Source organism: Macrosteles quadrilineatus, unplaced genomic scaffold (genome assembly GCF_028750875.1).
Source record: "Macrosteles quadrilineatus isolate MER2022 unplaced genomic scaffold, UCM_ALF_1.0 Scaffold_7__1_contigs__length_78375512, whole genome shotgun sequence".
In the NCBI taxonomy this organism is placed as follows: Eukaryota; Metazoa; Arthropoda; class Insecta; order Hemiptera; family Cicadellidae; genus Macrosteles; species Macrosteles quadrilineatus.
The window spans coordinates 71605822-71631217 of record NW_026542600.1 but is presented as its reverse complement, the minus strand read 5'-3'; the positions used below and the strand labels follow the sequence as shown (position 1 = coordinate 71631217).

Genomic DNA, 25396 nt, shown 5'->3' with positions numbered 1-25396 from the left:
GTACATGTATCCGTACGTGGGATAGTAAACCAATCTGATTAAAATCAGATTATTAAATTGTTTGTTTATTCGGATTAAAAACAATGTTACCGTTCACTCTGTTTATCATTTTATTGGAACTATAAATTTTGAATGAAAACTTACTCATAGAGTGAAAAAAGAATAGTGTTTAATGGTTACATCCATTCGATACTGTCCAACAAATTCTTGGTCCTCAACCATGTTGTTTTAGCAGCAAATCACGATTGTATATCCATTAAAAATTATGTTGTATTAGTATGTTATATTAAAATATTTTATACAGCAGAACAGGACAATTATGTAGAGTATCCCTTTTTATTCATTAAGCTATGGAAATATGCAAATATTGTGAAGAAAATTTAAAGGAATTGATCTCACATAGATTATTCGAGGCCGGGTTGTATTTATTTATTTTAAAATATGCAGCTTTTGAACGGTTTAAAATTGAAAACTGAAAATTGTTAAGATTGTAACAGTACAGAATATAGCTAAGAACTACGTAGAAAATTTCTCTCTAAGTATAATAATGATTGTTTATATTGTACCCACAAAACTTGTATTGTTCATTTGCACTTCCTGAGCTAACCAGATGACTTTCGAGGCAAGACGAAACCAGTTGATCATAACACAGACTTGATTTGAAGCATTCCAGCAATATGCGGGTAGCGCCACGATAGCGCTACGCAATCCGGGCATTGTACCATACGCCCTAGTTATAATATTATACCGTATACATTATGCTAAATTATGCTGCTAAAGTGATAAGTAGCAACTTGTGCAATTATTGTGCAACTGTCCTAGATAGTCTAGAAATCAAATATTCGGGTAAAATTGTAGGTAGAGAATTATACTAGGGGAAACACATTTTAAACCTTAAAAGGAAACTTAGAAAGGTATTAAGGAGGTCTTTACGTAAAATCAGCGACGAGGAAGTTTTGAGAATGCTCTATCTTTCTTTAGTTCAAAGTAGATTTAGTTTGACTTGCTAGGGCGGACACTAGCACCAAACATCTACAGCAAGAAGATTTTATAAGATAGATTTTCAAAAAAATGTCGAACCACAAAAACCGTTACTTTTACCTTTAAAAGGTTTACCACTGGAATATGTTTGTAAGGTTCTTAAAAGTTTTTATTGTCGAAGTGGGGATATTGGTTGCTGCAAAACACTTTTCAGATGAAGGTAACAGCTTTTTATATTTATAAACGAACAGCTGTTACCAGTGTTACTTGCTACGCTTTGCTTTTTTTATTAGCAAAGCAATGTGCGACATTTTCCTTTTGTCAACTATTTAGCTTAAGAAATGTGAAGTAACATTGTATTTGCTATTCCTCATCACTGGGAAATTGCTTATAATAAAATCAACCATGAAAACCTACAACATGTGGTGCATGCATGCCGCGTATGAAACTTCGTACCTTTACCTTATCCCATTAAATCCATATAAACCTAATCTTGACTGACAATGGAGCTAAAAGAGTATTACCTCAACCGGATGGTCGTGGCTTAACGGGATGGCGTGCATTAGGCCCAGATGCAGCAGTGAATTCGAATGCATGCGTGCGTGTGATCGCGCGTTAGGTTAGGTAAGGTTAGGTTAGGTTAGGTAAGGTTAGGTTATGTTAGGTTAGGTTATGTTAGGTAAGGTAAGGTTAGGTAAGGTAAGGTAAGGTTAGGTTAGGTTAGGTTAGGTTAGGTTAGGTAAGGTTAGGTTATGTTAGGTTAGGTAAGATAAGGTTAGGTTAGGTTAAGTTAGGTAAGGTTAGGTTAGGTTAGGTTAGGTAAGGTAAGGTTAGGTTAGTTTAGGTTAGGTTAGGCAAGGTTAGGTTAGTTTAGGTTAGGTTAGGTTAGGTTAGGTTAGGTTAGGTAAGGTTAGGTTAGGTTAGGTTAGGTTAGGTTAGGTTAGGTTAGGTTAGGTTAGGTTAGGTTAGGTTAGGTTAAATTTTGACTTAAATTAACTTAAATTGACTTAAATTTTTGTTGTCGAAGCCGGCCGACTCAGTCTCCATGTGTGGACTAGGCTTGAGGTATTGCAACAATCGCATTACCTGTTGGTTAGTAATTGTGTTTGTTGGTACTAATACCGTTCACGCACTGACGCTCAATACAACAATAATATATTCAATAATTTACTGTTCTGGATTGAAATGGTGTCGTCAATTGTGTTTGATTGGTTTTAATATCTTTGACTCGTTGTCGATTATACATAACCCCTACACTAGCCATTCATTGTAACTATCGAAAACAATTTCACTCATAGATCTATATTATTAAAGATACTGGAACACTTTCACTCATAGATGCATACAGGCACCGATTCTGAGACAATTAAAATACAGAAAATCGTATTTTTGTTATTAGACTAATTATAAAAATCTGTTTAAAAACATTAAAGATTTTGTGATAATACCTTACAGAATAGAATATCAAACTCAATCATATGTTTTATGAGAAGACGGGACGACTTATTGAAAATATTATAACTTTGTTATTCAGTTTTCCATGCCTAATAGTAAACACACTTTACCTTACCGATGAAACTTTAACTGAATTTATCTCTATACCATTATGGACACAGAAAATTGTTTTCAAAATATGACTTGGTCATAAGTATTTAATACGCTTGATCGAAAATATAAAATAAATAACAATAAATCAATAAACAGAAAATGGTTTGCACGTACTAGGAAAATTTAAACCAACCTATTGTAACCGGTCCATAATAAAGGGACACTTAAATTTGCATTAAAAACCACATTTGCTCAAGGGGTAATTACATATTTTTTTTATACGAGGGTAAAATGAAATAAGGAAATTTACACAATTTGCTGGATATTTTTTGTATATAAGATTTATAAGGGAATTAAATTGTTCCTTACTGATGAAATGGGATACTACGTAATACGTTTTGAGCATTTACTCAACATAGTTAATCACCATTTAATTTTACGTTAGAGTTATACTTGACGTATTTTGAAGATCTTGTGAATTGGGAACAAAAGATGTTGGGCATAAGTGACAAAACATGATTTCTTATTAACGTATCGGTCTGGTTCATGTACCCATCAATTTGTCAGAATGTCACTTTAGGTTTCAAAAGATCATTGAACTAAAACAGTCATTACGGAACAAGGTACACGAAGACTACAGAAAGTAATAAACTGTGGGTAGCCTACTACGAATAACGAATGTTGATTTAGCAACAAAGAGATTCGTCATGTCTGTTTTGTATATTGTAAATTAATAGAAGATGGGTCGTGAGGTATGGACCTGTTGTCAGGCATCGCAAGTGGGTTCCCACAGGCTATCATTCAGTATGCTACCAGCGCGCATCCTTCCCCGCGCCTCCAAAGGACATTTACCTGCATAACTTTTGTACGTAGCACATTCCGTTAATGTAACAAAGTAGGCCGTGTCGTGGATGACGAATGGGCTAATATTATTTCGGATGGTTCGAGCATTTGCTGTAAAACGTGAAGGATAAATCTACAATGTAATTCAACGAATAGACTATCGCGAATTTATAGTTTAGCTGCTTAAGAGGTCAAACAAAATTTGTCTGATCTTAACAGTTTATGAAAACGATAAATATCTGGTACATCAACCACAAACAGTTTATCTACCCTATCCATGAGGAGTAGTTAGATAGTTAATGATTAAATGCAATCAAGCAAAATAAAAGGTTGCAATTTAGTAATGCACTTATAAAATGATCCCTTACCTCTTAAATTATCCTAATTATTTATGGTAAAGGCCATCAAGAAATGTAGCATGCCTACATCCAAAAGTGTACCTTAAAGATTACCCATCTTAGAAAGAAACACACCAAACTTGACCAAAACAGAGTAGCAATTTGAAAAATGTAAGGAACTTTAGTAACCTTTCCATCGATGGTGGAGTTATTAGAGCAAAATATATATTTTCAATTTGCAATTATTAAATTACAAATTAGGGTTCGACTCACCCTTGAATATAAATAAAACAAAACCTCACCAAAACTGTCCGTGTTTGTATATGGTTTGTATAGCAAAAACCAATGTAACGGATTCTGTCGCACAATACTATGGGGGAAGTGAATCGGACGCGAGAGCTAAGTTGTTACTTCTGTGCAGATATATTTTAATTAAACAGATTCAATTAAGGTGGAGCTGGTCTGGGACCGAGGAACGTGTAAATGGTCTGATTCGGATTAATAGAGGAGTTTGATAGAAGGGCCAAAACCGGCTGGGTGGGTTTGCTATCAGTGCCTCGCGCCATCCCGTGGTCGCACCAACACCGCTGCCGCCGAATACACACACGTACGTGAAATATAGCCATTACGAGCTAAATACACACACGTACGTGAAATATAGCCATTACGAGCTAAATACACACACGTACGTGAAATATAGTCATTACGAGCTAAATAGCACACGTACGTGAAATATAGTCATTACGAGCTAAATAGCACACGTACGTGAAATATAGTTATTACGAGCTAAATACACACACGTGCGTGAAATATAGTTATTACGAGCTAAATACACACACGTACATGACATATAGTTATTTCGAGCTAAATACACACACGTACGTGAAATATAGTCATTACGAACTAAATACACACACGTACGTGAAATATAGTCATTACGAGCTAAATACACACACGTACGTGAAATATAGTCATTACGAGCTAAATACACACACGTACAGGAAATATAGTCATTACGAGCTAAATACACACACGTACGTGAAATATAGTCATTACGAGCTAAATACACACACATACGTGAAATATAGTCATTACGAGCTAAATACACACACGTACGTGAAATATAGTCATTACGAGCTAAATACACACACGTACGTGAAATATAGTCATTACAAGCTGAGTGATTCTGGCTTCTGGCAACTTAAAATCGTAGGCAGGACTTATCTTGCTAAAATACAGGTGTTTGTATAAATATTAGCTTAGAGTTACATATATGAAAATGTTAAAATATAAATATCGTCAGTATAAACTTATAGCTATCGATAAAATCTTATATCTCTCATCATACTAATAGTTTGGTTGACTTGCTTGGAGCATTTCTAATTAAGACGTAGGCTATTACAATATACGATTTCGTATTTTCTCAATTATACACATTTATTCGAAAAAGAATGTGAAGATAAAAAATATATAGCGTTCCTACCACCTTTCATCAGTAATTCCTTTCACTGAACTTCAAAACTTGCTTCTTTCCTAAAACGTATACAATAACGAAATCGGCCTGTAAAATGTTCATAATTTACCCTATCAATGCTTACTTTACTCATTTTACAATCCTCAATGTAAGTTTGTTTAAGTCTGTTTTAATAAATATATACATAATTTTCCCAAATTTCCTCATAATTAATTGTCAGTTCACGTCAGTATGGACCATGACAGGACTATCATGGCGACCATTTCTTAATTAGCTTACGTTTCAATATTCAGATTCCTTATATTAGCAGGCAATTTCGTCGATTACAGCGCGCCACTGCTCCTGTGCTTATCGGCAGCTCGTTCAATTAAAACCTCGTCCCCGACTCCTATCTACCTATCTACGGATCTGACCGTACTACCTAACTGACAAGGTAGCAACGCAACAGCGCGGTGCGAATCCTGATGATCTTTACAATTGCTCTGCAATAGTTGAGATCTCCCGCCGGTATTTCACAATAGAGTGGTGTATCTTTCCTATTGAACACTTTGCTTTATAAAGTATATGCTCCTAGCGAGCAGGACCTTCAGGAGAAGTCAAACAGACTTGGACTTTATTTTGTGTTGGTGAATTTCATGAAAAGGGTAGACCCTAGGTCCAAGCACGTCGATTGTGCTTATTGTGCATGATGGCATTTAATAACAGTCAATTTCTCCTATTTCTTCAGAGCGTTCTGCGATTATGAAGCTTTGCATGTATATTATTTGTTTAATCTGGGTTCAACGATTAACCACGGTATGAATCAACATCAATACAAATGAGTGAACTAAATTAGCAATTTCAGTTAAATCTAAATGTGCACGGCGATGTTTTTAGTGAAACACATGTACATGTATCCGTACGTGGGATAGTAAACCAATCTGATTTAAATCACATTATTAAATTGTTTGTTTATTCGGATTCGGATTAAAAACACTGTTACTGTTCACTCTGTTGTGAAATCTGTTGTGTTATACAAATCTCTAACAATAAGTAAGGCAATTAACGCCGAACTTTACACCTTATACGCTTCATTTTATTGGAACTATAAATTTTGAATGAAAACCTACTCATAGGGTGACAAAAAATAGTGTTTAATGGTTAAACATCCATTCGATACTGTCTGACAAATTCTTGATCCTCAACCATGTTGTTTCAGCAAATCACGATTGTATATCCATTTAAAATTATATTGTATTATTATGTTATATTAAAATATTTTATACAGCAGAACAGGACAATTCTGTAGAATATTCCTGTTCATTCCTTAAGCTATGGAAATATGCAAATATTGTGAAGACAATTTTAAGAAATTGATCTCACATAGATTATTCGAGGCCGGGTTGTATTTCTTTATTTTAAAATCTACAGCTTTTGAACGGTTTGGAATTCAAAAGTGAAAATTATTAAGATTGTAACACTACAGAATATAGCTAAGAACTACGTAGAAAATTTCTCTCTAAGTATAATAATGATTGTTTATACTGTACCCACAAAACTTTTATTGTTCATTTGCACTTCCTGAGCTAACCAGATGACTTTCAAGGCAAGACGAAACCAGTTGATCATAACACAGACTTGATTTGAAGCATTCCAGCAATATGCGGGTAGCGCCATGATAGTGCCATGCAATCCGGGCATTATTCCATACGCCCTAGTTATAATATTATAACATATACATACCGGCTACATTGTGCTGCTAAAGTGATAAGTAGCAACTTGTGCAATTATGGTGCAACTGTCTTAGATAGTCTAGAAATCAAATATTCGGGTAAAATTGTAGGTAGAGAATTAAACTAGGGGAAACACATTTTAAACCTTAAAAGGAAACTTAAAAAATGTATTAAGAGCATTTTTACGTAAAATCAGAGAAGTGGAAGTTTAGAGAATTCTCTATCTTTCCTTAGTACAAAGTAGATTAGAATATAGTTTGACTTGCTAGGGCGGTTCATATGACACTAGCGCCAAACATCTACAGCAAGAAGATTTTATAAGATTGATTCTCAAAAAAATGTCGAACCACAAAAACCGTTACTTTTACCTTTAAAAGGTTTACCACTGGAATGTGTTTGTAAGGTTCTTAAAAGTTTTTACTGTCGAAGTGGGGATATTGGTTGCTGCAAACACTTTTCAGATGAATGTATAAAGGTAAGGTAACAGCTTTTTATATTTATAAACGAACAGCTGTTACCAGTGTTACTTGCTACGCTTTGCTTTTTTTTAGCAAAGCAATGTACATTTTCCTTTTGACAACTATTCAGCTTAAGAAATGTGAAGTAACATTGTATTTGCTATTCCTCATCGAAGGGAAACTGCTTATAATAAAATCAACCATGAAAACCTACATGTACAACATGTGGTGCATGTACTTAACGGGATGGCGTGCATTAGGCCCAGGTGCAGCATTGAATGCATGCGTGTTTGTGATCGCGTGCTAGGTTAGGTAAGGTTAGGTAAGGTTAGGTAAGGTTAGGTTAGGTTAGGTAAGGTAAGGTAAGGTTAGGTAAGGTAAGGTAAGGTAAGGTTATGCTAGGATAGGTAAGGTAAGGTAAGGTTAGGTTAGGTTAGGTTAGGTTAGGTAAGGTTAGGTTAGGTTAGGTTAGGTAAGGTAAGGTAAGGTTAGGTAAGGTTAGGTTAGTTTAGGTTAGGTTAGGTTTGGTTAGGTTAGTTTAGGTTAGGTTAGGTTATGTTAGGTTATGTTATGGCGTGCATTAGGTGCAGCAGTGAATGCATGCGTGTGTGTGATCACGTGTTAGGGAAACGAAAGAAATTCGTATTATTTTATAAATTTTGTTGTGTTACTGTTAGCAAGGTCCAGGAGGTCTCAGTTTGTCTCAATACAGATGTATTACATTTTATTTACTTTTTGTAAGACAAAAAATGTAGTTGATAACAAGGGTTTAACATTTCTTTCACAAGTCTGGTGATGAAATATACTATTTTTTGTTAACCGTTACAAAATAACTAATATAATACAGATTACATATCAATATTGTGACGTACTCACTTCGGATTTGTATTTGCCTATGGTGGTCAAGCAATATTTTATGATTATTAAAAGGGGTGGATAAAGAAAAGTTAAACATATGAGAGTTAATTTCATTGAATAAACTAAAAAATATACTATCAATAGCTTAAGAGTTATCTACAAAAAGAATAATGGGGTTTTCATTTCACTTGTAAACTAGCTATAAAACTAAAAATATCTGTACTACGTAACAGCGTTCTTAACGAGTTTCCAAAGTTGTTCCCAGTTGCTTTATTCAGTATTTATTGAAACTGAGTATATTAAAGGAAATGTTTACTAAATCAACATTAAGATTGGAGACTACAAACTTTATTAGAATTTTGATACATCGATAACCAATAGCAGCGGAATAAAAATGAGCTGTACTAAATTGGTTGTCTTTGAAAACTAAATAACTGGTTTGTGGAAATATTTACGGTACTTTCCTGTTAAAGGGAACATTCATTATTATCGATGATTTTTGTCGATATATCGATATTAACAAATTGAAACATATCAGCTGACAACTACGATAAATTTTGTCCAGTATCAACAAGCAATAATACAATGAAACTGTTAAAAAAAATAACCTAACATAACCATAACTAACCAAACTTGCTGTAGCATTTAAAAATTCCGTGTTTTACTTGCCTTTACTGTTATCAAACGGAATTTTTAAATGGTACAGCAAGTTTGGTTGGTTATGTTAGGTTAGCTTAACTTACAACAGTTTCATTTCTTAATCCATATAATAGACTTTTAGCCTAAACAAGATCAGTTGTCAATTTGTAATGTAAATCGATATATCGAAAAATAAACCATCGATAATAATGAATGTTCCCTTTAACAGGAAAGTACCATATTTACAAACATAGTAGAAGGTACATTCAAGAATCGGATATTATATCTTACGCATAGTAAAACATATTAGGTGTGTGAGCTGGTCTAGTGGTAGTGCACGGGGTTTCGGTCTCCGGGGTTACGGGTTGGAATACAGCTAATCACAAATGGATTGTATGTAAGTGATAATCCCGAAACACTCTAGTTCAAGCCTTAAGTAATGTGTAAAGGTTCCCAGCAATCTTGGATGTAATGATGGGTCATAAAATATTAAATACAACTTTTAACTTTTTACCTTGACACAGAAGGTTATCATTACAGAAAAAAATATTGAATGCAAGAACATTATCTACCAAGGAATATAGACACTCAATAGGTCTATCCTCGCCCACTATCATTAAATAATTATAAATTTAAAAACTTGGAATTGTAAAAAAAAATACTTTTAAATATTACATAAAGAAATATTCCCTCTAATACTGAATATTCAGTCAAATTTGATCGCTTGAAATAATATTTTATTAATATCCAAATTTCTGTACTTGATTAACTTATACAAATTTCTGTACGAGTATTATTATATTTTGAGAACGTTTTTAAACGCATCCAACAAGGTTCTCTAAACAACAAGCATGTTAAAACAAGTTATTTAATTATAATATAATTTGTTTCAATTTGAGAAAGTGCAACTGTTTACCTACGTAACATAGCCATTTCTTTAAATAACTTTTACCTTTTAGTACTAGTTAAAATTCTGCTCTTTAATTTATTAAGACGATTTTTGAACTGAATTAGTAAACGGTATTTCCACAAGATATCTCTGGCGTAGCAGTCATGCAGTGGCGCGGAGTAGTGGAGAAACCTGTAACTAGTGGCGATTCAGTCGATATAAAAATAGCTGCCACGTAGGGGGTGCCGCAGCATGCGGCAACAGACCCCAACTCACACACAAAAACTCCACAACTAGTGTATTCATAACAACTTTGTAATAATATGCAGAAAGTAGTAGCTTACCTTAAATTGGTTAACTTAACATTGAACGAGAAACTGTGAAAGATTTAAACTATGTATGAATTTTGAAATGTAAAAACTCATTAAATTTTTCGTTAAACAATAAGCTGTAAAGAATTGTTGTAATAGTAGTCACCCAGAAGCCTACGTACGATGTGCGTTTACTTTTTTATGGGTAAGATCTAATTTATATCACAAATTAAATGTGTGATTTGTAATTGTGACAACAAACAAAGTTATTTGAGTGTTATTTTTGATGCGTTGTTAATTGCATATACGCGAAATATTCGCAGTTAAAATATCCCATTAATACTTACTGTTATTTTAATCAAATACTTATATGGTTCAATCTCAAAGTATTTACTCTAGGTTAAATTTTTATAAAACTTTTCTAAATATGATAGTCAAAGTGCGTTATAATACAAAGTCTCCATAAAATCATACACCTATTTGTAATGTTGTAGCCATTATTGATAAAGTATTCTACGTATGTCGGTCCTAACTTGATACAACGTTTTCTTTTGAATGTGACCACGATTGGTGGTGCTTAAGACAAGAAGTTCATTTAACTTTGTATGATAAAACTTTTAAAAACCTAACTTACTATGTTTTGATTTACTTCAAAAGCAGTAAACTATTTCTTTTACTCTATTAAAAGTCGAGACTCCCACCTTTTCTGTTTTCCTTTATTGATATTTTGGGACGAAACATTATAAACATATAGGACCGGTAACAAAAATATAGTAATTTCTAAGGTATTGTATAATGAATACGTTAGCCAAAGGAAATGCATAAATGCAGCTCGGGCTAACTTACATTAATTTTCTGTTAGAAAAAAACGTATTATTAGTTATGACGAACCGAAATTATTAGCCAATATTTACTATGACAATTCCACTTCAAATATACGAACAATGAATCCGCTCTTTAACTCGCACACTTACAGCCTCGATTCAAAAATAAATATAATTATATTTTAATTTATTGGTATTTATCTCACTAGTGTGCTGAGCGTGACAAATCAGTTATTTTTGATGAAATGACAACAACTGTTGCGAGCGCTTATTTATTTCGTTCATTATTTTGACTGATTTAGGTAAAGATTCGTTAGAAGGTATACAAATTGTGAGATAACCATTTGTACAGTAAAGAAAGCGTCATGTAGACCACAAGGGTTTTTAAAAATTCTTCATATATTTAAAACCCATAGACATTATTAAAACATATCAAAGCTAGAAGATTATTATTTATTTACTGGGATGAGATGTTTTTGTATTTTCCATCCCTTTACAAACATACAGATGGTTGGGTAGGCGCAGGCTGTGATTCAGATACTTGCATGCCGTGCGGGTTGCAGCACAGCCCCTGCTTTGTATAGCGGGTTGCTGAGACGCCAACAAACATCTACTGCTTCTGCTTCATCAGTATTATAAATTACAGTAGAACCTCGATAAGAAGACCCTCGATAACAAGTCACCCTTGATAACAAGGGTCATTTTCAAATCCCCTAGAATTAATTTTACCCCTAATCACATGTTATTGCAAACCTCAATAAGAAGTCAACCTTGATAACAAGTCTTATTTTATGATCCCTACGAGAGTCTTGTTATCAAGGTTCTACTGTACTATCCAAAAACAACGTAGCTGGTAGCATAGTAACTACAAGCCTAGTAATATACCCCTAAAACGTCCGTAGTTCGTACTTTTTGACGTTTCGAAACTGAACCCAACTGCCCTTGATCATTGGGCACAAAACGGGCCTGAATAACGAAACACCGGGTTCTAGTCTGTAGAAAGGTTACACAAAGAATCTCACTCCATTCTACACTTGTATTTTGCTCATATTAAAGTTAAAATACGTAGTATTGTTTTCTTGTCTTAATAAAATATTAAAAACCACAATATTGAAATAATGTGATAATATTTCATATTAATAACAACAACATCCAAAATTACTCGTACAGTTGTGTGGTAAAATTAGGCAATAGGTTTTTTCAGGTATATAATGTCGGACCTTCTAGAAAATGAAAAAAATAACACAATCCATGTCAGGGTTTAGTTTGTGTGTGAATTAGTTTAGTTTACAGAATAAATTCCAAAATAGCTAAAATATACATCTATCACGCTGATTATTTTGTGTCAGTTTTGTTACAAGCCTTGTGAACTGTTCTGGTGAGTAGTGAATAACATAAACTAAAGAACCGAAGTTAATTTTATAAGAACTGGTACGCAGCTATACCTGTTTTTACTATTAAAATGTTTTATTAATATACGACTGTATACAGTATACTAGGGAGAAAAAAAACTTAGTTTGAAATAAGTCTTTAAAAAATTAAGCACAAGTATCAAAAGTTTTCATCGGACCTTACGATTATTTTTCAACAGTTTTATCACCAAACAATTGTTTTTTATGTATAAAATATTGTGTTATACTACTTTTAAGAAGTTTTAAAACAATAACCGTTATAACGTTCAACTGCCTACGATTTTTATTCATTAATCGACAGATAGTTCAGTTTTTATAAGTGGTAAGACCTAGACCCGGGATCGATTTACTTTTTTCTTTTTGATGCTCCTGGAGGCTTAAAGCACCATTAGTTTTAATTACTACATATTAAAACAGTCTTCATGTATGCAGGGTGTCCCGTAAATAAATAGCCAAACGCTGTGAAATGGTTCTATGGGTCAAAGTAAAGAGAAAATCAAGGATACAATTTTTCGAAAATCTCTTCGCTAACCAGATATCTGTCATTTTGTTTTTACATAAACTTGTTTATCTCTGGATGTTCCAACCGATCTTTATGAAACATTGTATGTACAGTAGGTTAAGGTATAAGCAACCCATGTGAAAAAAAATCTTGATCCATTTGAAAATAGCGGCTATTTAAATTTTTAACTAAATTAAAATGGCTGCCATTTTGAAATGTCTAAAAAGAAGCCTGTACGATTTAGATATTCCCTGGTTTCTTCTTCTCGCGTTTGTTAAGTTTGGAACCATTATTTATTACAGTTTTTTCGAATAATATAGCTATTTAAGTAAATACATATTTTTATTATTTGACAGCAATTTATATTAGTCATTAGTGTTATCAATCTGTTGCAAATGCTTTCCTGTGGTTGTGCGTGTATTACTTTCTTTTAGCGAATTTCCCATATAGGGAATAAGCTATTACCGTAGGTCTCATGGTAAGACCTGGACCCGGGACCGATTTAGTTTTTCGTTTTGAGGTCCCCATAGGCCAAAAACACCATCCGTTCAAATTCATATATATATATATATTTATATATATATATATTTATATATATATATATATATATATTTATATATGTGTCCGTTAGCGCGATAACTCGAGCAAAACGGATCCGATTTTGATGAAATTTGGTATAAACGTGTAAACCTACATTTATTCGAACGAGTTCGCGAACCAGCATGATCGGACTATGGGAACAGGGGTTTATAGGGGGTTTTATGGGGTAAAAATGGGTTTTTCTAATTTTTCACCCTGAAAACATACAATTTTGCAATTTCTTTCTAAACCATTTTGTAGAGCTTAAAAAAACAAATAATTTAGTATATTGAAGCATTGTTGCATGAATAACGGTTACGGAAAAATCGCAAAATAATGTAAATTTAAAATTACCATGTTATTCTTATGGAGAATAAATACAGTGTTGTACCTTGCTTGTGTATGGACATATATTAATGAAATTTTGAAATTTTGTTTACTTCATACTGAGCTATTAATATTTCAATAAAACCCCCCTATTTTCTTCCCTGTAGCAGCAAACCTAAGTACTCATTAGTATTAATGATGTTTAAATAGGAAATAAATCTGACAATTTTAAGGGAACAATTTAGTGGAATTCCAGCTGTGTATATATGGAAATTCGCTTAGTCTGCAGGTTTGCTGCGGCGGGGGTATTTAGTAAATCTGCGTGACTATATTGTTCAATATAAATTAACTTAAAATAGTTTACTTGTGCTGTGCGACATAATACATGTATTTCAAGAAGATCTTACGGGATTATGAAGCAATTTTCAAGGCTGCTATGTGATTTTCGAAACCAGTGACAACGACAACAATTAAAAACATTCGTAGATTATTAGGGTATTTGTAGTTAAATCGGACATTTAGATTAAGTTAAGTGGTACTTAAAAGGCAATTATGCCATTGGATTCAAAACTGAGAGTATTTGACAAAGTTCTTTAACATGAATAAACTATCAAGAACACTGAGCTAAAATTATTTCTCTTCAGTTTAATATATTTTGACACACATCTCGTTTAATTAAAGTATGGGCCTACTTCTACAGAATGTGGGAATAGTCTACATGTTTATATAATGTGATACAGTAAAAGTTTACCGTTAGAAGAGAAGAAAATTGCTGTGGACTTCCGACTCTGAGACGTAATTCCGTGTTATTTTCACAACAGCAATAAACGGGCACTAACCATATGACCATGACGAGAAGATGCCCAGGTTGGCCACGTTATTGTAGATGCAACGGCTGGGGTCGGTCTAATGTGACGTAATCAACTTGTCTAGACACTGTTATGGGCACACCATGGTTAATCTGTGGGATATGGGATATGGGATGTGTCTACCAACATTCAACCTTTACGTTAGGAGGGCAATCGATGGATCCACAATGTCACTTGAATTTTGCTGGTAAGCAAATACCATAGTTGGGAAGAATACCGTAGCTTTTTACCCCACAGCTGTAGACAATTTATGCGAAGTTCTAAAAAAAATAGAAACATTTTGGTATTCTAAATGCTTCGGTTAAAACAAAGGATTTGAGTACTGGATAATTTTGTTTAACTTCAGCAAAAACATCACAAGTACAATACGGACTTAAAACCAAGGAATTAGATTAAATAAATACGAAAAAATGCACGATTCCATATTTTGCCTAAAATGGCACATAGATTCCGTATATGTTTTTTTTTTCTGTTGGCCAGTTATGGGTACATGTTTTAATTGTTTTACATTTATAAAATACAAGCAAAATGTTGCGAATTTAGTAGTAAACAGAGAATACCAGCTGGAAGTTACTCAAACCGAATGAATGGTGATGAGTTGCTGCGACTTAAGGATTGGTGAGGGGTGGTTGAGAACATGAGTGGGGGCGGAAGTGGGGTGAAGCGACTGTGTGACGCCGAGTCCTCCCTACACCCCTTGGACCACACCATGTCGTCATGGTTAGCCGGAATATACTTCTCTATGTACTTGGGCTACGCCATTTCGTTATAGGTAGCGAACATTTACTATGAACATACCATGTCTCTATAGGTAGCCATATTTACTTTGGACATACCATGTCGTTGTAGGTAGCCAACATTTACTTTGAGCATACCATGTCGTTGTAGGTAGCAAACATTTACTTTGAACATACCATGTCTCTATAGGTAGCCAACATTTACTTAAAACGTACCATGTCGTTATAGGTAGCCATATTTACTTTGGACATACAATGTCCTTATAGGTAGCCAACGTGTACTTTGAACATACCATGTCGTTATAGGTACCCAACGTGTACTTTGAACATAGCATGTCTCTATAGGTAGCCATATTTACTTTGGACATACAATGTCCTTATAGGTAGCCAACATTTACTTTGGACATACAATGTCGTTATAGGTAGCCAACGTGTACTTTGAACATACCATGTCGTTATAGGTAGCTGACATTTACTTTGAACATACCATGTCTCTATAGGTAGCCAACATGTACTTTGAACATACCACGTCGTTGTAGGTAGCCAACATCTACATTGAGCATACCATGTCGTTGTAGGTAGCCAAAATGTACTTTGAACATACCATGTCGTTATAGGTAGCCAACATCTACATTGAGCATACCATGTCGTTGTAGGTAGCCAACATCTACATTGAGCATACCATGTCGTTGTAGGTAGCCAACATTTACTTTGAACATACCATGTCTCTATAGGTAGCCAACATTTACTTTGAACATACCATGTCTTTATAGGTAGCCAACGTGTACTTTGAACATACCATGTCTCTATGGTAGCCAACATTTACTTTGAACATACCATGTCTCTATAGATAGCCATATTTACTTTGAACATACCATGTCTCTATAGGTAGCCAACATTTACTTTGAACATACCATGTCTCTATAGGTAGCCAACATTTACTTTGAACATACCATGTCCATGATTAGCCACAGTAATCTCAGATATGTCACTTGAACTAAACAATCACACAACATTGTTTCAGATCAGTGGGATCAGCTCCAGGGATGATTCTGCAGGTAATATGAAATCACAGATAATACGATAAATATTTATTAAATCTCATTTCCAGATAAGCTAATATTTGATTTTCCGAGCAATCATTTGGAAAAAAATATATTCATAGGTATTCGTCACGCTTAATAATTATTACACGCTTCGTGAAAACAACTGGACTCCATCGATCGAACATTACATTGTAATATGGTTCAGGAAATAAGAAATAACATTTACATGTAAATACTGGATATTGTCTGATTCCTTTCTGATTAAATTGGCAACCACCCCATTAGAAGATATTTAACTTCAGTTTTTCTTTGTAAAAGGAAATCTGTTGTTGACCCAATGCGTGTAATTGTAATCGTGTGGACTACTGAAATACGTACTGGGGCATATGAACGAATTATTTACCCTGGCCATTAGCATCGGATCACAAGTACCTTGTTTCTCAGCAGGCGAAGCGATCCAGACGTCCAGATGATCTCCGGTAAGAGGAAATACTCTATAAATAAAACGCGCCGTAGTTAATCAGCTGTGGACGGCCCGGTGTAAGACCGGCTCTTGGTATAATTAAAATCCACCGGATTCCCCAAGAGATTGAGTTAAGGTGACAGGCGACGCTGGTGGGTGGTAGCGGCCGTGTGCCGTGTGCCGTGCTCAATGTTCGATATACGGTCGCATGAGAGCCTGTCGGAGTGTCGGTTGTCTGCAGAGCTAGTGATGATAGACCAAGACCCAGTCAGCAACTCATCACTGCCACGCCCACAACTTCTCAGCACTCACCACTCAGCAGGAGTTCCGCGTATCGTAACCAACAAAGACTTTTGGATTCCATCTACATGGTCCAGTTGTAGCCATCGTTTTATAAAAAAAAGAACATAGTCGAATGGGTTCCTCACAGTGTAAAATTATATTTTCCCTTAGTTTTTGGTTACTATAATGATTGATGCGATAAAAGCGGCGATAGTTTACAGTATTTGCTTTCAGCTTGGCTTGGTTTTAAAGAACATTTCACAGAAATCAGTAATTAAAATCAGCTCAATCTATCGGTAGCACAATTTGAGCTACGTTCATTTGTAAACTAACAACAGCGTTATCATGGGCGTGAGATGTCTTCGTATATCCAACAGTTCGAAAGTGATATTAAGATATCCAACACTGCAAGTCGTGTGTTCTTGAGGTCAAATAGGTCAGCTCAAGGTGGACCCGAACCGTTATCACTTAGGAGTAACCATTTTTGTGACGAAAAAGACATTCAAATCATAGCCACAAGCATCAGAGTTTTACATAGTTTTAGAATCAGCAATGGCAACTCTCATAATAAAATTAATAGTACAGATGATAGTCTAAAGAATAAAACTATTTATTAAACAACTTATTTCCATTCGGCAGATATTATTGTACAATGAAGAATGACAGGGTGTACAAATAAATATTCTCATTATCGAGTCACTTATCAACTCAATTATCTACAAAACACATATCTTTGTTTTAGTAATTGTATAAATATATTTTATTTATATTTAAAGTCCTGAGAGACAATAATGACACAAATAACTATTTTTATTTCAAATAGATGTTGTGTTTTTATAATCGGAGATGGAGGAGGCACAAGCAAACTATAACAACGTAAATAGTAAAGCTCAACATGAAATCGTGGCCAGAACCAAAAAGAAACATCGATCATTTCACTCGAATAGCCCGGCAATAAACCTCAGAATGTCACCACACACACACACACCAACACACACAACGTTATGTTCGCATCCCTCGCTCTCTCTCCCAATAGTATTTATCGTCTCTTTCGTTTGCGATAAAACTATGTCAAAAAGCAAAGCTGTGTATGTTATACAGTAAAACAGTGAAACGAAAAAGATATTATTGTGATGCTTAAATATCGCGAATTTCTTTCGTTCAGGTGAATTGTAATGTGTATTGTTGCACGTCGATTTCAGAGGTTAAAAGGAACATAATTTAACGTTGTTTGATATTTTTCAATCTATAAATATAGGTAGAGGGATCTATGAATTGATTTTTGCAAGTATATTTCAATTAAGTTAAGCCATCTTCATTACAAATTCAAATTGTGAAACTATTATCACAATGTTTTCTAAACATGGCAGTCTTACTTTTATAAGATGTGTAAGTAACTGTATTTAGATTCTTGGACAATCCTACATTATACCTGCAGGATTCTTGGAGTTTATAATTCCTGTTGGCCTTGAGTGGGCGAGGATAACTTGCTAGGAGAAATATATAGGTTGTTTACGTAGTCATAAATAACATTATTTTTTACTCGCTTCTTATATTTCTGATTTAAATACATCAGTATTTTAAATGCAATAGGTTTTCGTTACTCTGAGTATTTATGTAAGCTAAACCAAGTGTTTAGTACAACTAGTAATTTAGTCAACTAACGGCACCAAGCAGACAATAATTATACTGTAGAGCCAGAAGAATTGGTATATTTTCCCACGTAAAACGTAAGTCTTTTTACTATTGTATCTTAACTTTCCAAAAAAGAACGACATTTTACCATTGCACTGACAATATTCTGTGCTGTATATTGAAGTAAGATATTTTGAATATTTCAAGTATCTAACTAGGAGGGGCAGCCAATGTCAACAGGTTCACTTTTTAAGTCAGGGAACTCGTTTTTAGGATACTAGGGAAGCAGCCCTAGTAGGAAAATGTGTATTTTTAGTTGGAAGGTAAAGCGTGGATAAGAACAGCTGGTAGATATTGGGTAAATCCTTTAGGGTGTCCTAGGACGCAAGTTTCCTGTTCACCTTGTGCCGGTCTGAGACTGGATTTGCAGTCAAGAGTATATTATCATCCTTCTCTTGTTGGAGAAAAGGTATACAAGTTGAAGCTTAAACTTCTGCGTATCATGACACAGCTACACTTGATCATTTGGTATCCTGCAGAATAGCCTGACTTCATTACTGGTAGAAAGACAGAATGGCATACACAAGCGGGTCTTATCATAAAATCCTCACTGTCAGATCTGCTCACTCACTAAAGGATGTTAGTCGAGCTAATTTTTTACTGTAAAGGCATTTTTGTGGCAGCAGTAGCCTACTTGGTGTGTGGCTATTAAACTTCGCATAATATATTATTTATTGCGATATATTATCTTGGGCCCTAAAAGAAATGTTAACATTGATTATGTCATAACATATGCTGTTTAACATGTGGTTATGCGATGTGAGGATCCATGCTCAGTGGTAATTCGAGTTATATCCATGTATTTAATATCAACAAATTTAAAAGTACAACAATGGTTGAGGCGCATAGGAACGGTAACGGAGGGAATTCAGGGAACTGCTTCTACTGGGAGCAAACGTCACTGGGGGCAAAATTATTTGGTAGCAAAAATATAGACTTATAGCATTCCAGTTGCAAAGCATGCACTTGACAATATTGTCGGTTGCTTCCTTACAGTGATGACTGCCTTTCGAGCATTTCTGTGTTTGTTGAAGTTTGTCAACCGTGTTTGATGACGGTTGCCAAGCAAGACAACACCGTTGCTTGACAAGTGCGATGGTTGCTTGTCAAACATGTTTAAAGCATCAAGCAAGCTGTGATAGAGGGTCAGTGAACGCACGCGCCAGGAGGCCGCAGTTTCTGATGATATTTCTGTATTGTTGTCTACACTGATGTATTTTTAGCGTTAGACTCTCGCACTTTCCGTCTTTCGGCAGTACAGCAACCGACCCAAACTGCTGTATAGTAGAATCACCCATTGATGTTTCACGTGGTCAAAGTGTCGATATATGAAATGTAGATTAATTTTACTTTCCTTCGATGATTGTTTGAAATTTCCTAGCCACATGATGATTATGTTAGGGGTGTATTTATAATGGTAATTCAGGCAATACAGTGATTGCATGTATATGAATAACTACACACAATGCCTAACGTATAGTTTTATTACATTACTAGCTTATGGATAATCTAAGTGAAATTCACAGCCAAACAAACGGAAAACTATTTACTTTACAACTACGTATTATATGTTTCTTTATTTTAGTACATAACGTGTTTAGGGGGGTTAAACTACACTCTTTGTGGCTCAAAAGATTGTACTAACAACTATATAGTGATGTTTGTTCAAATAATAATTATAAATATTTCAAACTTGAAAATAGTATAACTAACATTTATTTCTAATCATATCTGAGGCAGGTTATACATCCAATGTACATTTGGATCGCATATACTTACCTGTTTCCACACTTAATTAAATTAATAAATGATAGTAAAATAATTATGACAATGACTTCAATTGCTAATCCTAATCATAGATGAGGAAATTTGTAAACGATTTAATTAATTTGTCTTGCCTCCAGATGCGAACGACCGACAAAGATCAAATAAGGTTGAATTTATTTATTTAATGTTCATCAGTGTTAGTGATGGAAAATGTCAGCAATAACCCAGAGCTGTTGATAATAACATCAACTTATTATCTCCAAATATGAACCTCAAATGGAAATTTTTTATATTTAGTCGTAGTGTAGTTGCGTCACAATGTTTTCTTACTCAAACACTTCGGAATAGAGCATGATATAAAGTTCGCCTGAAGAATATTTCTTGTAACTCGACACCGGTAGCCTATTCTTGAATTTTTGATCACTTGGAAGATAAGGTAATCTAAATCAGTTAACGTCTGTTCGGTGATTCGGAGACTTAAATGACCCAAACATAAATAGTAATTTGTCAAAGCCAAAGACACTTATCATTTACTCAATACTAGAGTTTGATGTTGAGCTCAGGTCAGTGGGTACCATTAGGGAGGGGAAGTGTGCGAGGTAAGTAGGGGCTCCCGATAAATTGACGGGTCCTTTTAGAGTAAATTATAGGGAGATAAGTGGCATGACCAGCCGCTAGCAAGGGTCTCATCAACAGTCATGGACTTTCTTTCTACTAATTTGGTTTGCTTCCGTTCAAATACTGTACTAAGGATAAAAGTCGATCTTTAACATACAGGGTGATTGATATAAGTGTACCAGCTGTTTTATTCGAAAACTATAAAATATATCAAAAAAGTTAAATGGTAAGTGCCTTAGATTTTTTATTTTAAACATTTTAGTCAAGTCAAAAAATATATTTTAGCCACCATTTTTCCAATATGGCCGCCAACTTTGATTTTTCTTATGGAACACCCTGTATTTTATGATGTTTTCCGGTATAAAATGTAATTTTAAGACGGTTTTAATCTTGTGATTTTTTTTCATAAACCTAACCGTTTCAAAGATAATAATGGTTAAAGTTGTGAAATTTCGAATAGTTTTCGAATAAAACAGCTGGCACGCTTGCTTAGGCCTACATCGAAACTCTTTCTCATGCCGAAATTTCAAAACTTTAACCATTGTTTTCTTTGAAACGGTTAGGTTTATACAAGAAAACACAAGAGTAAAATCGACTTAAAATTACATTTTCTACCGGAATACATCATAAAATACAGGGTGTTCCATAGGAAAAATCAAAGTTGGCTGGTCATATTGGAAAAATGGCTGCTAAAATATTTTTTTCGACTTGGCTAAAATTTGTAAAATAAAAAATCCAAGGCACTTTAACATTTAACTTTTTTTTATATCTCTTATAGTATTCGCATAAAACAGCTGGCACACTTATTTATATCAATCACCCTGTATAATAAACACGCGTTACGAATGTGACGTATGACTAATCTGGCAAGGATCCTCCGTATGGAAATGTACTTGTGTTTCTTGCAACAAAGTTCCAATAGGCATCTTTTACAGCAATTTAAAAAATTCGCCAAATTTTCCAAAGAGTTAAACTTTTCCACAGAGTAGAGTAGTAACTAGAGCTACTTTTATATTTCGAATTCTACTAGTTTAATATATTATATTAGTTTTCCCTTGATTTATTGTCAATTATCTATATATTTTAATTGAACAGAGCATGGTAGGATGGAAGGAGGCCCGTGTTTACATTGGAGGCCCAGCTCAAGGCGCGGGCGACGCACGGCGGCGGCGGACAATCAATACCACGTGGTGACAGCATTGTTGGCGACCGCCTAGTCTCCACCGGCACCTACAGTCCTACGCTCTACTGCAAAACATTGCATTCTAAAAAGCAAACAGTTTTAAATAATACTTGAAACGTTCAAAATTGAAAATTCAGTAAAAATGTATCAATTGAGAAGAATCCCTTAGGCAGATTTACGTGTGTCTAAATATTATTTTTATTTTTGTTTGGTCGGTGGCTGAGTCAGTATTGCGAAGAACTACAAATCCATTGCAGCGATTTCGTGGGTTCGAGTAGTTGTGTACCGGCTCCCCCTTGCTTTGGATACGTTCCACGCACAGGTCCGTAGCCTATGTGGTCGGGGGGATGCAAAGTTAAAACAGGCCACCAATCTCTAATAATATACAGTATATGTGTGACGTTAACATGCCAGAGTGCGAGTCTTAAGCCGATGAGGAAAGAGGAATATTGAATAACTTAAACGGCAGCTTTGTTGCTAACCTAAGACTAGCTTCTTAATCCATGAATGTTTATTAAAACCCAACGATTAAGAACACCAGGTAAAGGTTAAGGATAAGAAAGGGGGTTAAGTATAAGAGTGACGTTAACTTTGCGTGTAAAATTAATCATTTATCATTTCATTTCAACCTGAATCTAGTTTCGAGGTATCAAAATGGCTTTGAACTTTTCAAGATTGAATCGGCTTCTGATTGGGTGGGATCTATATCCACTGAATCAGCCTCCTATATCGTTCCTTGTATTTGACATAAGTGCTAGGTGGTGTTGGGAGTTATAGTTACAAAGTATCAAGACATCCGAGTCCAGAAGGAAAGACTCGGTCTGGTGGTTTTATGTGCACGCACGACGACGCCAACTTCTTTAGGAGTTCTCCCGTTCCATTTATGATGCTCACTTCAGATTTGGAATATTATTTCCCAATTAATGGATTTATTCTCATTGGGTCAATGCCATCCACAATTAAAGGTTACGTTTTAAGTTACACGCTTTCAACCAAAGTACTCGTATTACTACTATATTATTCACAAAATGGCTCAGTGTATGCATTTTATGACTAACAGACTAACGACACAAAGGTGCATGTTTCGAACCCTACGATTAATTTCACCGGACCTGGACCAGGGACAGATTTACTTTTTCGTTTTGATGTCTCCAGATGCCAAACCATCTGATAAAATGTATATCAGTAGCATATATTTTATTTATTTATATCTATATATTAATTTTGTCCGTTAGCACGATAATTCAAGTAAAAATGGTCGGATTTTTAGAAAATTCCGTTAAACTTCTAAACCACATCAGTTACCACCATGTTTATTAGAACATGTTCGCGAACCAGCATGTCGGGCTAAGGGAACGGGGTTTATAAGGTAAACATTGGGTTTTATAATTTTTTTAACCCTCAAAACATAGAATTTGAAAAAAATATATTGTTTGAATAAAGGATTTTTTTGATTTGATTTGAATGGTTAATAAAAATGACTGTATTATTCTTATGGAGAATAAGTAAACTGTTGTAATTTCCTTGTTTATGGATATCAACTTGTAAATCTTATTTAATTTATACTAAACAAAAAACACACTATATTACTCAATAATAACTCAATAACTCATTTATTTAGCCAGATCAACATTACAAATGCATTAGCCAAGTCAAATTTACTAAAAATAACTATTAACTAACTTTTAAAATAATTAAAATTATCCAATTTTCGGTAACATGAACAAAAATTACCCTCCCCCTTTGGCAGAAAACCTAAGTACTCGGTAAATCTCATAATTTAAATAGGGAATACATCAGACATAATAATATTTAAGTTAAATCCAATTCGGCAAATGGAAATTCTCTTAGTACACAGGTTAGGTATGGCAGGGGTATTTTTGTCCTATAAAAGATACCTTACCATTGGATTCCCCATAAAAAAAAACATTTAAACAAACAATGTGATTATTTATATACCAAGCTTACAACGTAAAAAAACTACAAAGTGTGACACGTCTTTACGTCAAAAGAAAACATAAAAGCGCCTTAAAAACATCTCACCAGTTGCAGAATGTTTATTTTTATATTAAACTGCCATAGGTTTCGCGAACACTTTCTTCTTCATACTTGGGTTGGGAACTTGCCCAATCACGTCGTTCAAAATGTTATACAAATAATCGATTATAATCAACTTCAACTTAACAAAAACATAAGTTTGTTATTCAAAATTAACAACTAAAATGGTCATTGTTAAATAATTGTATGCTTACCAGCCCCATGAGGTGCGAAGGGGAAAAGTTGAGGCGGTCCCGGCGACTACTGATGTCTGTGAAGCGATTTCATCCCTACCTAGAACAATAAAGTTATTAGGGGAGGATTGCGATACTAGATTATATATTTCTGCTAATCATCATACCAAAGAGTGCAATACGTTAGGAACTCCGTATCATGGTTCAGAGACCCTCAACTAACACTAAATAAAACGCCGCACTACACTGCTTCTCCTTAGCTAAAAACAAGAGGTCGGTTTATCCACCCTTAAGTTTTAATGGGTTGATTTGAACTACCTTTCCTAGGAATACAGACACATCTTAACTCTGGTCTTAATCGGTAAAAATATGCATTTAGACTTTTCACGTCGAAAAAAAACATTTATTTCAACATTATTTTTACACAATTACATGACTGCCCGTTTTAACTGACCTTTTAGGAAATCCAAGCGAGGCAACCCCGTTAAGGTATGTTAAAAGAGTCAACTGTATAAGTATTACGACTATTTTAAGCTTTGCAGTAAAAGTCCAATGATGAATAATACGCACGGAACTGTAAAAGCAGGCAAACGAAACGAAAACAAATAAAATAGTAGTTTGCACTTAAAATAGTATGTTAAATTCATTATACAGTACTTCAAATTATCAATTTTTAGTAGTATAAATTTTTTTACAATGACGCATGAATTTCAGTATGCAATGTGACGGCAATTATTAAAGGTTATCATACATAATTTAAAGTTAATTTTAAGAGAAAGTTTTTATAATACTTGATACTTTCATTGGCAC

The 25396-nt window shown here is 34.4% G+C and overlaps 1 protein-coding gene across 1 annotated transcript in view; it reads right to left on the bottom strand.

Annotated features, from left to right (window-relative positions):
* Positions 1 to 24691, bottom strand: part of LOC128997802 (nuclear factor 1 X-type) — a 241014-nt gene extending 216323 nt beyond the window's left edge. The window contains exon 1 of the mRNA XM_054423519.1: positions 24608 to 24691. Coding sequence (XP_054279494.1) covers positions 24608 to 24616 — 9 coding nt within the window. The 5' untranslated portion in view covers positions 24617 to 24691. The remainder of the gene's footprint in view (positions 1 to 24607) is intronic.
* Positions 24692 to 25396: the final 705 nt, after the last annotated feature.